Source organism: Paroedura picta, chromosome 3 (assembly GCF_049243985.1).
Source record: "Paroedura picta isolate Pp20150507F chromosome 3, Ppicta_v3.0, whole genome shotgun sequence".
Taxonomy (NCBI): Eukaryota; Metazoa; Chordata; class Lepidosauria; order Squamata; family Gekkonidae; genus Paroedura; species Paroedura picta.
This window is the reverse complement of record NC_135371.1, coordinates 156,988,491-157,003,748: the sequence shown is the minus strand read 5'-3', so window position 1 is coordinate 157,003,748 and position 15,258 is coordinate 156,988,491. Positions and strand designations below refer to the sequence as shown.

Genomic DNA, 15,258 nt, shown 5'->3' with positions numbered 1-15,258 from the left:
TAAGTAACCACATCTGCATCCTAGAGTAAGAAAGATACATGTGCTGATCAGAAAGAACTAACTGGAGAACTTTGGCTCTCCTCCTGAGGGCTGTTTGAACACTGAGATCTTCTCCTGCCATTGACGGTCAAGGTACCCTTCTTTAGTGAAACCGCCTAAATACTAGTTAGTTTCTCTCATGGATCCATCTTGCCAAGGGAGTCCAGTAGAATGCAGCAGTTACAGAAGGTGGGAGAGGGGAATAATCTTTCTTAACACACTTACTACAGTAGTAAAGAAACATGGAAGGGAGAGGCAAGCTGAACTGAAGTGGAATAGGGTGGGAACGTGAAAAGGAGTGGCTCTGGGAAGGGCCAGCGGCGATAAAGGCCATTCATTAGAAGAGAATAGATGTGGGGAAACAAACAATGAAGATAAGCATCCGGAGATAAGAGCCTTAAAAGTCTGAGAATTCCTATTTTTGCCTCAGTTTCCCAGATGTGCAATACCAACTGGATAAAATAGTGGCTGCTAGCTTTTGCTTCTCCGCAGAGAACATGATTGTCCTCTGGGAAAATAAATGCGGGCTTCTGTGCTTCTTGTTGTTCTCCTGGCGCAATCCTGCTACCTTTAGACTTCAAAACAGAAGAGCTTCCTCTCCTTCCCCCAAAAGCAGGCATAAGGCTTAACCCTGGCTAGTGCTAACCCTGGGTTGCTTGTTTAGGCCTGGTCAAAAAGAATAAGTGTAATTTAAGAATGCTCCAAGGTCTGACTAACCCCTCAGTATGAGTCTAAATTATTAAGAGGAGGCGGCTTTAATGTTTTTAAATGTTTTAATAATCAGATGACTGTTTAAAACTTGTTTTTACCTGCCCTGAGCCTACCAGGAAGGGTGGGATGCAAAAATAAAGTTGTCGTTATTGTTATGATTATTATTATTAGCATAGCCAGCCCCTAGCTGGCCACCCCCTGGAGCATTCTGGGAGCAAGGTCTGCAGAAGTCAATAGTTGCATGAGGCCAGAATGCTCCAGAAGTGATGTCACAGGAGCCCAGGGGCAGGGGTGGAAGATCTGAAAAGGCAGCCTAGAAATTCCCTAAATGAATAACTATTGAAAAGCAAAGCTCTACTTCTGAAGGGCCTTTTTTAGGGAGAGTCCAATGGGACCAGTTTGAACCAGACAGGCAAAGAGACTGGATTGCTTAGGAGGTTGCCATAATCGTTGTTTGCTTTTTGCAGTTGTGTAACTTTACCGAGGTTAACACAGTTCATGGGCTGGATCATGTGTTAATTTTCTGATAAGAGAAGACATTCCTGTCAATGGCACTGAAGATTCCTGCCTCCCTCTCCCGTTGCAGCCCAATAAACTCCTCTAAGTGCTGCTGGGGAGATGGAGGACCCTCAGAAATAGCATCAGGGGTGAATTTGGAGTCCACAGCAGGAATCATTCCGTGTGTGCTGCCATATCTGGCCACACCCAGTGGCAGCTGAGCAGGAGATGCCTTGGCTGCAGAGCCAAGCCTGAGTCACCACACAAGAGCAAGGTCAGTGTCCAGTCCGGGTCATTGCATACCGAAGCAAACAGAGTCGGGGGCGAGGTGAAGAGTGGTTGAGAAACAGCCGAGGTCAGGATCCACATAAGCATGTAGTCATCAAAGCCAGTCCAGTTACCGGGAGCGAAGTCAAGAGCTGTGGCAATACCTTGGAGATGGAAGGTGTCAGAAGGAGCATGACATCGTGAGTGTTAAAAATCACCACTGAATCCAACTCCATGAGTTGCAAACTCTCTTCAAACCATGGCTCTAGATCAGCCTTTCTCAATGTTTTGACAATGGAGAAACCCCTGGAACATTTTCCCACGCTTCAAGAACCCTCAGAAGTAGTGTGATTGTGCAGAATATGGTTGGGAAGAATAGCTGTGTACATGCCCATAGTTGTGTATATGTCTCTACCCTTCCCACCCCCTTCAGGCCCGTTATTGGCCATTTTGGGAGAGGGGTGGGTACATCGACATGACCATATATGGTCATATCACCTGATAAATGTATAACAATTTTTTAAAATGTATAAAATGTATAAAATATCTGTTGAGGAGAGGAAGGGAAGGTGATTGTGAGCCGCTTGGGACTCCTTTGGCTAGTGAAAAGCAGGGTATAATATTCTACAACAACGACAACAACGACAATGATAATGATAAAAGAGCTTTTGTAATGAGCAGCACTTTGATTGAGGAAACCTTCTTGGAAAAATCTAGTTTCTTTATATGGTACCCAAAATAAATACGTGCATGTATCTATTTGCTTCATTTATGGCCAGTCTTTCTCACTTGATACTCAAGGCCAGAATATTGATCTGTGTAGTTCTTGGATTCAACAGATGGCCGTCAAAGAGAGCTTACCAATTCTCCCAGCATAATGAGTCTGCATTGATTTTTTAAATGTGATCAATATTCTATGTAATTAATATTTTATTGCTTGTACTAGCTTCAAAGCCCGTTCCTAAGAACAGGCCCTGAAAGGGTCCCCTCCCCTGGCCAGGCAGCTTAAGGTGACTTTGGGCTGCAGCTCGCGGCCAAATCAAGTGGGGTGGGTGGGGGCTAGGCAGCTCATTAGCAGGGCCAAGACAGAGCTCCTTAGCAGGCAGTCAGCAGGCCGAGAGGCCCTCATGAGCAGGCCCAGTCTAGCAGGCCAAGAGGCCCTCATTAGCAAGCCCTCCACCATGACCCTTTGCCCAGGGCCCTCTCCCCTTACCTGCTGCTGGCTCCAGGCACTGAGGCGCGTCTGAGAGCAAAGAGGCTAGAGTCCAGGGACAGAGGGCAGGAGCCGCAGGGGTAGGGCCAATCAGGACAAAGCTGGCTGCACCCTGATTGGCCCTATTCCAACTTGGAAAGCCGGACATGTCCCACCCTCTAGGCTGTTTCAGAAATATATAGAGGAACAACAGTGGATAAGGATATGTGGTAAAAGCTTGTTCAGTAGGTGAATGCAAATTAATGATTGTTAATTTTCTCTATGAGAAAAGCTGAAATTTTGATTGTGGATAATTATTTTTTTGTTGGGCTTTTGTAACCGCAGCCCTTGACAGCCTTGGCTTTGATGTTCTAAACTTGCCCAGCACCTTCTTGGCTGAGTGAGGTTTTGTCAGGAGGACCCTAAGCCCTGACTTAGCAAATCCGGTTCCGATCTCAGGTGTTTTTTGTGTTCACTAGTTGGGAGTTTACAAAGGCTGCCGGCTTGATGAATTCATGTTGATTTTCTTGCGGTAGGATGATCTCAGTATTGGCCATGTAAACGGGAACCAGAGCTGAGTCTAGTTTCCGGTAGAATGAAATGATGGCTGGAAGGAGCTTTGGGAACCGCCAATGAACGTGATCTGCTTCATATTTCAGGAGCTACGTGAGATGCAGACACAGATCTCTGACACTTCTGTGGTCCTTCAAATGGACAACAACCGAAACCTGGACTTGGACAGCATCATTGCTGAGGTTAAAGCTCAGTATGAGGAAATCGCCAACAAGAGCCGGCTTGAGGCAGAAACCTGGTACCAAACTAAGGTGGGCAACGATAAAGTTGGGTCTGTAGGTGGACCACAAGCTGGAGAGCGTGGCATAGATTCTAACACTCCATTGAGCAAAATCTGAATGAAGACTACCTCCTGTCTAAGGAGACTCTCTTCCTCCAATGGCAGAGCCACTTTGGCTGGAGGAAGGCACCTTAGGATGGAGTAACTTCCTCCAACCCAAGGGAGGAAACCCCCTTTGGATTCCCTCCTTTTGTAGTGGTTTGGCATGCAATAATTTAATTATACCTTATTGGCTGAGAATATCCGTAATCAGACACCTTCATTGCTATCTTGTTTTCTGTGTCCTGTTCATCTCAGTTTGAAACCCTGCAAGCCAGCGCTGGGAAGCACGGAGACGACCTGCGTAGCACCAAGACTGAGATAGCTGAAATTAACCGCACCATACAGAGGCTGCAGGCCGAGATCGAGAACATGAAAAATCAGGTGAGGAACAAAACTGTGCATGGAGGTTGTCATCATGGAAGATGCATGATTGTTACCCCCCCCCATTGAAGTTTCTGTTGATTGGCAAACTGCCTCTCTTTTTGAACAGGTACCAAATTCACTGTGCCCTTCCGAGCAGAGCCATCCCTGTCTAAGCCCATTCCATTTAACAGGTCTAGAAAGGGTAAACTCTGCATAGCATCTCACTGTGGGTTCCAGCCTCACCAAGCTTGGCTTCCTAGAATTCTTTGGTGGAAGACACCGTCACCATCATAGACCATTTACGCATTGTGAACTTCACTACCCCAGCTCCCATGCAAGACCACAAATCGGGGGCGGATAAGGTGCACCAGGCCAAATGCTCCCTTGTGTGGGTGCAGGAAGAGGTGGGGCAACCTGCCACAACTAAAACTCCAGCCTGCAGCCTGGCATGAAACCTCCAGTGCATAAATGGTCATAGTGACATAAAACTGATATAGTGTGAAGAATAGATAGGGCAAGAAAAAAAATGCACAGTGGAATTAATTCACCAGCTGGGTTTCCAAGGCTGCCTTTAGAATGGTATCTGGTACCCACTCCATGAATCCTCCTTCAAAAATCCCAATGGATATCAAATGCAATTATATTTTCCATGCATATATTCTATGGAGTTGATAAGTAAAGGCCCTGCGATTCAGGTGTGGTATATTCATCTCTCTGGAATTGGTATGATAATAATGCCATCATGGTTTGAACCTTCTAGTCTGCAGTCAAAACAGGGACCCTTGTGTAACTCTCAAGCAAAACATGATAGAAATATCCATCCTGCTGTTCTTGCCCCAGCATCAGATAACCAGAGATATATTGGCTGAGTTCAGACATAAAGCCACACTATTGCTCAATTAAATGAATGACAGTTAGCCTGAGTGTCTGAATGTGGGCTGCTTCATTAACAATGGTAGTTGGAACACCTGGCCTGGTGAGGAGATGACAGCTCAAGGCTTGAAACTATGACTTGAAGTTGGTGTGACTGACCACGTTCCATCTTGACTATGGCTTGGTGTAATGTATAACCGTAGGTATCTTAACATATCCCTGACCTGTTTTCCGTTCCTGCTCTTATGCATATCCTAGCTACAGAGGTCCCTAGGCAGAGGAGAAGTAAGGAAACCAGCACATGCCAGGGCAAATCACAATCTCAGTGATTATCTAGGGACCAGATCTTGGTTTTACAAATTAACCATAGTTAAAATAAAATAAAATGGACTCCGGGGAATGGTAGAGGACAGGAAGGCCTGGAGGATCATTGTCCATGGGGTCACGATGGGTCGGACATGACTTCGCACATAACAACAACAAAATAAACCAGGGTTTGGCATTTGCCGGACCTAGGTACTGACTCTGAACTTCAGAAATGCCGTTCCTGAATATTATGGCTAAGAACTATTGTCCGGATCAATCTGCATCAATTCATCTAGTCCTTTTTAAAAGCTCCATGCTAGCATCCAGTCCACCATCAATGACAATGAATTCCAAGCAAGGCAGCCTGGGCTTCTGTTTTGTTCCAAGCTTAGTTAGAAAGCAGAGTGACAGAATGGATTTGTCTGTTCTATCAGTTCTATCTGACTGCTTGAAGAGGGGCAGTGACTCAGTGGTCGAGCATTGTGTTGCTTGCAGAAGACCCCCAGTTCAATTCCTGGTACCTCCATTTAAAAGGATCAGCAAGAACCTGACATGAATGACCTGAGATCCTGGAGAGTTGATGCAAGTTAGACAGTCCTGACTCTAATAGACCAAAGGGTTGGGGGATATTTGGAGACTTTGGAGGTTGAGCTGGGGGTAGGCAGGATTTGGGACAGGGAGGGACCTCAGTGGAGTATAATGCTATGGAGTCCACTCTCCAAAGCAGCCGTTTTCTACAGGGGAACTGATCTCTTTCGGCTGGGGATGAGCTATAGCTCCAAGGGATCCCTGGGTCGCACCTAAGGACCTGCATACCTAGGTCTAACTTAGTGCTTCCTATATATTCTGACTTGTGAATTCCATCCATCCGCCATTTTGTTCCCATATCGGATGAACCACAGGTTTGACTCTGTGACGATTCACACCGAAATGTTCCGTCTTCTGCTGAGCAGTGCCTGTTTGCAGGCTGAAGCTGTGCAGAAACAAATCCTGCCAATGGTGCCCTCAAGGACTGGATATTTCACGATGAATAACCGGAGCTTGAACAAAAGCAAAGAGAGATACGCTGCTGTGAATCACTCCCCATAGTCTTTGTTTGGCTTTAGGGCAAGGATGGTTACTGCAAACACCCCTAAGCAAATAGTGTGATCCAGGGAAACTCACATCTGAATAATGAATGGGAGCTTTGCAACCGAAGTGTGGCAATACGCCCTTCCTCTATAGGATTTGAATTGCTCATATTTGCATTGCCATATAGGAGAGCATAGTGCAGATAACACAGCTGATAATAGGAGCATGGGGAAATAGGCTCTGCATGGCCACAAGAACATAAGAAGAGCCCTGCTGGGTCAGGCCAGTGTTCCATCTAGTCCAGCACCTTGTCTCACACAGTGCCCAGCTAGTTCCTCTGGGCAGCCAACAACAGGGCAAAGAGGCTGAGACCTTTCCCTGATGTTGGCTCCTGGTCTTGGAGTTCAGAGATGTCCTGCCCCTGAATGCAGTAGCCATTGAGAGACACTATCTTCCATGAATCTATCTAATCCTCTTTTAAAGCCATTGGTTCCTACTCTACATCCTCTGGCAGCAAATTCTATATTTTAATCAATTTCTGTGTAAAGAAGCCCATCCCGAACCTGTGGACTCATTGCTAGCCGTTTTTTGTCCGGCACAACGAGCTGTCTGCAATAAGCATGTATTTTGCACAGGAAAATCCAGATGCAAAAGCACATTGGAAGTGCATTATCCAACACGTGCAGAATGTGCAACAGGTGGAGCACAAAGGACTGGTTGAACATGTGAATGCAAGAAGCTACCTTATACTGAATTGGACCGGTCGTCTATCAAGGCTTACATGGAGAACATGGCTGCTAGCCATGTGGACTGAAGGGAACATCCATATACAAAGGCAGAAAAACTTGTGCTCCCTGTTTGTTCAACCCTTTGGGGGAACTTGTTTACTGCTGTGTAGAGTAGTATGCTGGGTTAGATGGACCACTGGTGTGATCCAGCAGGCTCTAGATATGTTCTTGTTTCAGTATTGTCAGCTCTCATTGGCTGTGGCCGTCCAGAGTCTCAAGCAAAGAACTCTGACATTACCTACCACCTGATCCTTTTAATTAGAGATGCCAGGCATCAAACCCAGAATCTTCTTCATGCAAAGCAGGTACTCTGCCACTGAACCTACACTTAAGATGGATGGGCGATTCCCCCCGTTTCCTTAAAAATTGTCTGTCCATTTTTATTTCACACTTCCTTCAAGAAACCTATGCCACCATACAGGATAGTCATCACCCCTACCGTGTTGTAGCCTTGGTCATCCTCAGGTCATCCAATGAGCCTTTGGGAGATTTGACCCCATGTATCAGTCTGACACCTTAAACACTACACCTCAATTACTGCTCAGATATGATCCTTGACGTGAATAACCCAGGTTGCCCAGTCTCATCAGATCTTGAAAGCTAAGCAGGTCATGGCAGGGTTAGTTTTTGGATAGAAGACCGCCATGGAAATCCAGGATCACTACCTGGAGGCAGAAAACGGCAAACCGCCTCTGTATGTCTCTTATCTTGAAAACCATACAACAGGGGTGGCTGAACTGTGGCTCTCCAGATGGGCTGACAGGGGCTCATGGTCATTGTAGTCTATGAACATCTGGAGAACCACAGTTTGGCCACTCCTGCCTTAGCAGAAGAAGTTCTTACATGCCGCTTTTCTCTACCCAAAGGAGTCTCAAAGCACCTTACAGTCACTTTCCCTTTCCTCTCCCCACAACAGACACCCTGTGGGGTGGGTGAGGCTGAGAGAGCCCTGATATCACTGCTTGGTCAGAACAGCTTTATCAGTGCTGTGGCGAGCCCAAGGTCACCCAGCTGGCTGCATGTGGGGGAGTAAACGGGGAATCAAACCTGGCTCTCCAGATTAGAAGTCTGTACTCCTAACCACCACACCAAGCTTTCCTTCTAAAGCAGAAAGATCTACAACTGGTTGTGGCTTCTCAAAACCCTGGCAGAAGTTTTTCTCTATTTGGCTACCTAAGTGGAATTGGCAGTAAGTATAGGTGAACCTTTTAGCTGGCAACATACATGCTCTACTGCTGGTCTCTGGTTCTGCACAGTTTGTTTTTAAAAGTACAGCTCCCTGTCCTCTCTTGAACTAGAGAAGGCCGAAGGGTTGCAACACCATGTAATGTCATTTCCAGTTATTGCTGCAGCTTCAGTTTCCGATTGGATCAAAAGACCTAAAACTCACCGTGTGCTGAAAGCCTTTTGTGGACTGTACCATTTCATACTGTGAGAGGCAGATCACATGATCAAATGTTCCCTGCTTTATATAAATCCCCCTTAGTAGTTTTCTATCGAGCAGAGAGGATGTCTCTTGGACATGCTAATTTTCTCCATGTAAGTGTTTTCTTCAGGGATTTACAGAAGGATAGTCGGAACAGCCCTATGCTTTGTCTTTCTAGCGTGCCAAGCTGGAAGCAGCCATTACTGAGGCAGAGGAACGTGGGGAAATGGCTGTCAAAGATGCCAAGGCAAAGCTGGAGGAGCTGGAAACCGCCCTCAATAAAGCCAAGCAAGACATGGCCCACCAGCTGCGAGAGTACCAAGAGCTCATGAACACCAAGCTGGCCTTGGATATTGAGATCGCCACCTACAGGAAGCTGCTGGAAGGAGAGGAGAGCCGGTGAGTACCTGCAGTCACCATGTCTCGTCACGCTCTGTGCTTAGTCTTTACACCATCCTAAACAGATGGCAGTGTAACATGAAAATAACATGGCTGAAGGTATGGTTGAGTTTGGTCTTGTGGCTCCAGTGGCCATTGAGGGACGGGGGGCAGAGAACAACCCCTACCACTGTTGATAGGAAGGGGAGACAGTGCCCTTCCTGGTGGGGCTTCTGGGACAATGGCTGTAGTCCTGCACAGGTGTGCAGCTACTGAGTGGCCAGCAGAACCTGGTGATATTATCATCTGGTGCATGAGCCAGGTTCCACTATCTACTCAGCTGCCACCATGCTGTGGCCACAGTTTTGGGAGCACCACCACTGCTTCCTGGAGAGTGGAAAGAGTGCTGCCTTCTCTTGCACCTTAACTGGGCATGGTGTCATTGAGCTATTTCTGTGTCCCATCTCAGGAACCATGGCTGGACTCCACCTCTCCTTCAACTACACCCATGTAGCACCACCTTCCACCACCTGTGCTATGTCCCCTACTTTAATGGGGGGAAAATGAAACAGAGTACTGTTCCATATTGCATGAGCAGAGGAATTTTTCTTATCCAAAGAATATTGTTTCATTTTTCCCCATCAGAAAAACCCTTCTGACCACACAGGGAGTGCTTTTAGTTGGCAATTTGCAAATTGTTTCCATATGTCTTCTTTTGAGAACAGGTGTCAGAAATTCCATAGTGACCTCTATAATGTACTGACACTCAGGTCTCTTCAAAATTCTGAGTCCATTAACAAACAAAGCATTGGGTTATGAAGGTATGCTCGCATAACCCTAAACTTCGTGCCTCCATCCCTTACATCCATTCATTGTCGCCAGTACCAAAGAGAGATGCTTCATTTTGAATTCCACACAAATTGTAAAGTCACTGGGTTTGTTTCAGTAGTGGAACCACCACAATGCTAGGACTAGGGTTACCAGTCCCCACTTGGGGCCTGAGGATCCCCCGGTTTGGCACCTTCCCCTCCACTTCAGGGGTTTAAGAAACTGGGGGACACCCCTCCCCACAAGGCTGAAAAGCAAATGATGTTTCTATACCACCAGGAAGTGACGAAGGGATGTCAGTGACATTAGGAGGGGAATAAGGGTAACTTTCTGGTTTCTGAGCAGAACTCCATGGTAAGAAGCTAATTCTACCATAGAGTTTTGCCCCAAAACCAGAGCATCACTCCCAATTTCACTGATGTCTCTATGATAGGGAGATATAGAAAACTTCCTTTTTCCCCAGGCTTCTTCCCTCCTCACTCCTTGTAAATTCCCCACCCCTTGTCAGCTGATCTGACAGGTCTGCTAACCCAAGTTAGGACTCTTCTGTTATTTATCTCTGCTTTTATACACTGTACACCTTACTGCAGTTCAAGTGCATTTAATTTCTCCCATAATAATGAGCATGCATTTAATTTCTCCCATAATAATGAGCATGCAGTTCAAGTGCATTTAATTTCTCCCATAATCATGAGCATTGATTAAACCAGCATTTGCTGGCAGGGGCTCATGGGAATTGTAGTCCATGGACACCTGGAGGGCCACAGTTTGCCCACCCCTGGATTAAACACTGGCTGGACATGATAGTTGGAGCAGCTGTATCAAGATGCTTTTGATGTGGTGTTTAATCGGTGTTCAGGAATGACTATTTCTATCGGTCCACCTCCGCACACAAGAAGCTTGAGGCAGTCATTCTTATGACCATTTTAAGTGCTGTTTGATCAATGAACACATTTATGTGCCTCCTTAATACGGAATAGGGGAGAAATGCACATGAACAAAGGGAACTAACGTCTAGGTGAAATGCACATCTAGCTAAACTGGAATTAAAGGAGAGTGAAAGTTAGCACAGATTAACATTTGGGAACAACCAAATAATGAAAACCCTGAAGGTCAACTGAGGGCCCTGGAAAGGCTCATACTTGTGGCCCCTTTTGGTGGGCTTATATTGGACAGGGGATCTTGGACCTGCTCTGGCACAGCAGTTGTTATGTTTCCTCTGCGGCTGGAGCACCTGCGTTGATTATTCAAACACACCCTGCTGTTGCCTCTGAATATTTCATAACGAGAACAATTTCTTTTGTGTTGCTTCTTTGTCGCCATGAGCTAAAATCCTGTGGGTGCTGTTAGAGAGAATGAAGACTAACTCTCTTCCCCTCTTCCTTTCTTGGCAGGCTGTCCGGTGACGGAGTTGGTGCTGTGAACATATGTGAGTTTGCTTATTATTTATTGAATCCTCCCCTTTCGGTTATAAGCTCGTAACAGTGACGAAGGCTTTGTTTCATGGCACAGAATTCATCCCCTAGGGAATGTACTTTCCGCTCACCTGTCTAAAATGAGTAGAAACACCTGGTGTCAGAGGAATATGCTGTTTAGCAAAGCATCGGGGATGGATCCATGGACCCACAGTGGTCTGCAGGAGCTCAGCAGGGGGTCCGCAGCCTTCCCCTCTTGCCTTAGTGGACTAGGCCACATTCAAGAGCAGGGGTAGTCAACCCGTGGTCCTCCAGATGTCCATGGACTACAATTCCCATGAGACCCTGCCAGCAAACGCTGGCAGGGTCTCATGGGAATTGTAGTCCATGGACATCTGGAGGACCACGGGTTGACTACCCCTGTTCTAGAGAACCAGCCACTTCCATTGCTGCCCTTTCAAGCATGAGTGGGTTATCTTGTGGTTTCTGTGCCTGGAAGGGGGCGGAGCCTGCACGCCTACTCCTGCTGTGAACTGCCCCCTGTCTCTCCCCTCCAGTAATCAAGCTTGCCTGTTAATGAGGACAGTGAAGTCACATCTGGTGATGTGGCACTTCTGGGGGGCGTGGCAGAGTGACGTGGCCTGAAAAATTATTTCAGGGGCTCGTCCCTGGTTAGAAGGTTGGAAAAGGCTGGCCAATACAGTGGAGGTCAAGGCAGTACAAGGGAAAGGAAGACATACGATTCACTCCAATGCCTGGTGAGATATATATAGGATTGCCAGGTCCTAACTGGCAATGGGTGGTGGAAGGGGGAAGACTTACCAGGAGCATGAATGAGGTCCAGCCAATGTTGCTGTGATGTGTCTACATCACTTGCAATGTGACCTGAAAGTGATGCCAGTGCGCAGCAACATTGGGCGATGCTCTGGTGTCTGGGCAAAAACTGTATGGTGAATGTGACTTCTACCATAGGTAAAGGTAAAGGTATCCCCTGTGCAAGCACCAAGTCATGTCTGAAACTTGGGGTGACGCCCTCTAGAGTTTTCATGACAGACTCAATATGGGGTGGCTTGCCATTCCCTTCCCCAGTCATTACCGTTTTACCCCCCAGCAGCAAGCTGGGTACTCATTTTACCGACCTCGGAAGGATGGAAGGCTGAGTCAACCTTGAGCTGGCTGCTGGGGTTGAACTCCCAGCCTCATGGTCAGAGATTCAGACAGCATGTCTGCTGCCTTACCGCCCTGCACCACAAGAGGCTTTACCATAGAGTTTTGTCCAAATACTAGAAGGTCACCTCAACATTGCTGAGGTGATGATGTCACTTCCAGGTCACATCAGAAATGATGCAGTCACATTACTACACATTGGCAAGACCTTGCTCTATTATTGTAAGCTGCCTTGAAACAAGACGAAAAGCAGGATGGAAAGGCTTTAATCAGAGTAATCAAAATGTTTCTTTTCTGCCACAGCTGTGGTCAATTCCAGTGCTGGTGGTTTTGGCAGCGCTGGTGGTTTTGGCTACGGAGGCGGAGTCAGCTTGGGGAGCGGAATGGGCAGCGGAGGCCTCAGCTTTTCCCCCGGAGGTGGCAGCACAAAATCGTACAGCATGACAACCAGCACAACCCGGCGAAGCGTCCGACACTAAGCTCCGAAATCCACGGCCGCCACCGTCTGAGCAGAAGAATCTTTAGCCCCCTCCCCTTTCCCCACAACAAAGCAAGGAAAAAAATCATTTTATGCCCCCCCCCCCCCAAAGCCACGCTGGTTGCAAAACCCAGACAGCCATATCTTTTGCAATCACATCATCCCCCAGCACCAACTGCCTTGCTGTTGATTTCATGAAAAGTCGGCATGAGCCTCTACCTGCGGAATGCCAACCTAGATAGGCAAATTTCACATTGGTGGTTTTCAGTGCAGAAATGGGCATCTGCCCTTGCCTTCCTGATTTCCCTAAAAGGAAATGAAATATGGAAGTCCGAGAAATAAAATTGGAACTGTTGGTTTGGACCCAGGAGGGAAATTACCTGATTAAAGGGATTTTGGTCAGCAGAGAATGATTTACTGACCTCCTCACTGCTGCAGCCCAAAACAGCACCTTGAAAAACTGTTTTTGCGGGTCACCCTATTCCCCCCCAAAACAGGAGGTCTGAAGTAGGTGTGAGGAATGAGTGAAAATCCCGTCTCTTCTATTGGCTACATTTTCCTTCAAGATCCAACCTTTTCCTGACTCCCTTATGCAAAATTATATTCTGTTTCGTGACACCATTTCCCATCTATTCTACCTCCCGGCTACGGAAATCAGATTAGCAGCAATGCAGTTGTTGTGTTGGGGACACTGGTCAGATGCTGGGATTTGAGTCCTATTTTAGACTCTTTTCTAGGGAATAACCCCATTCATTCTTTTGTTATGTCATGAATATTCAAAACAACAGGTTTCCCTGCAATAACGAAATTTTATATTTGCTGCATTTGCACAAAAATGCACCAGCTTTCCAATACCCACCAGCAGCACGCCCCCCCCCCCAGTTTTGTTTTACCCCCCTTTCTTCTGCTGCTGGACAACATAGCAATGAGGAAATCAATATGCCTGTTAAAAAGGAAAAAGTTGAAAAAAATATACGACTAAAAAGCTGATAGTTTTGAAGAGCTCTCTTGTTCGTTGATGTTACGCTACTTCAAGGTGCTGAATTTTTTTAATATTTAGTTTTTTTAAAAAATAAAGAAAGAATGCTTTGCCACGACAAAGCCTGTACTTTTTGACAAGGTTTATCATTTTTTCATTGCTGTTTTAAGAAAGCTGGTGTGTTTCTGTATTAAGCAAAAATATAAAACCAGTGTGTGGGTCCCCCCCCCCCCAGCACAAAGGCATTTATTTCAATATTTTTACACAATTCTTCAACTGAGCAATACAATAAAAACTTTCTAAAGCAACTGTTTGGGTAGAGTATTTTTTTTAAATTATCATGGTTCCAAATAAAATTCCACAAAACCAAAGGGCGGCAAAGACTCACCGCAGCCGCTGGTTGACGCTGCGGAGGGCTGGCTGGAGGCGGACACGACTTCCCCAGCAGTCCTGGCATGCTGCGTGCTTGGAGCACGCAGCACGTAAAACGGAGAGGCGGGACCATGGTGCCTATAAAGGCGCCACGTGTGTGAGTCCCGGCCTCTTCTCCAGGACGCCTCGGAGCAGCTTCCCACCCTATGGCAATATTTGAGGTGGATGTTCTCTGTTAATATTTCGTCACAGTTGCGGGTTCGCATGGGATGGAGCCTGTTGGCAGGGAGTCCGGTGTGCGATCAGACTCCCTGGGGTTCGGGACCTCCGTAAGAGGTGGCATGTAAACGAGCGCGGCTTACCCGGCTGGGAGGCCAGGGGCTCGTTTAGCCAGGCGGCCTGGGGACAGCCAAATGAGGTTGACGCCCATTGGCTCCCCCATATAGGTCGCTTCCCGTAGGGCGGACTTCAGTAGGCAAGGGGATCTGCTCTCCCGGCTGGGAATGGTGCGGGTCCCCAGGGCGCCTCTGGACTCTGCGCGTTGTGGTGCAGTCTGCTGACTGCTAGGTCAGGCTCCCTCTCCCATGCTGCGCCAACCCTCCCGTGGGGAGGTAATAAAAGCTGTGGCCTTGTTTATCCCAACATTGGTGTGTCGTGTCTTATTCCAGCCCAAAATGCCCTCCTGCAAGTCAACAAAAACCAACATCAAATCCAGAGAGAAATTCAACCAAGTAGGATTTGGGGGACAACCCCTACAGTCTTTTCTCGTAAACTCATTGAAAGAGCTCCCAGCTTGGGCAGGATGACTTGGAATGAGCAAACCTGCCTTCAAGGTTTTGCATGGTCCTCATTGCAACAAGTGCTTTCCCCCCCCGTCCTGTAGCCATAAACGTAGATGCTTGGATCTGTGAGATGTGAGCAATCTTTGGATAACTTTGAATAAAGCTTGCCTGTGGTACCCCACTGTTGTGTCCTGTGCTTTTATCAGTCTTTGATCAGACAATGGGTCACATTTAGGAATGGCTCCCTGTTGTGCCAATCCCATGCAACTCTTACACAGTACAAATCTGACTGACTTGTACAGAATTTAACATTTAGGATTGCATTCAGGATTGCAACCACCAACTAGGGCAGGCTTTCTCAACTAGGGTTTCATGATTGGAAGAGTTTCCTAAATAGGTGGGAGTTAATTAATTGGTAATATATTGTTTA

General features: G+C 46.9%; 1 protein-coding gene across 1 annotated transcript in view; it reads left to right on the top strand.

Moving 5' to 3' along the window:
• LOC143833281 (keratin, type II cytoskeletal cochleal-like) overlaps positions 1 to 15,009 on the top strand; it is a 37,223-nt gene extending 22,214 nt beyond the window's left edge. The window contains exons 5-9 of the mRNA XM_077328895.1: positions 3,367 to 3,531; positions 3,858 to 3,983; positions 8,608 to 8,828; positions 11,030 to 11,064; positions 12,521 to 15,009. Coding sequence (XP_077185010.1) covers positions 3,367 to 3,531; positions 3,858 to 3,983; positions 8,608 to 8,828; positions 11,030 to 11,064; positions 12,521 to 12,696 — 723 coding nt within the window. The 3' untranslated portion in view covers positions 12,697 to 15,009. The remainder of the gene's footprint in view (positions 1 to 3,366; positions 3,532 to 3,857; positions 3,984 to 8,607; positions 8,829 to 11,029; positions 11,065 to 12,520) is intronic.
• The last annotated feature ends 249 nt before the right edge of the window (positions 15,010 to 15,258 follow it).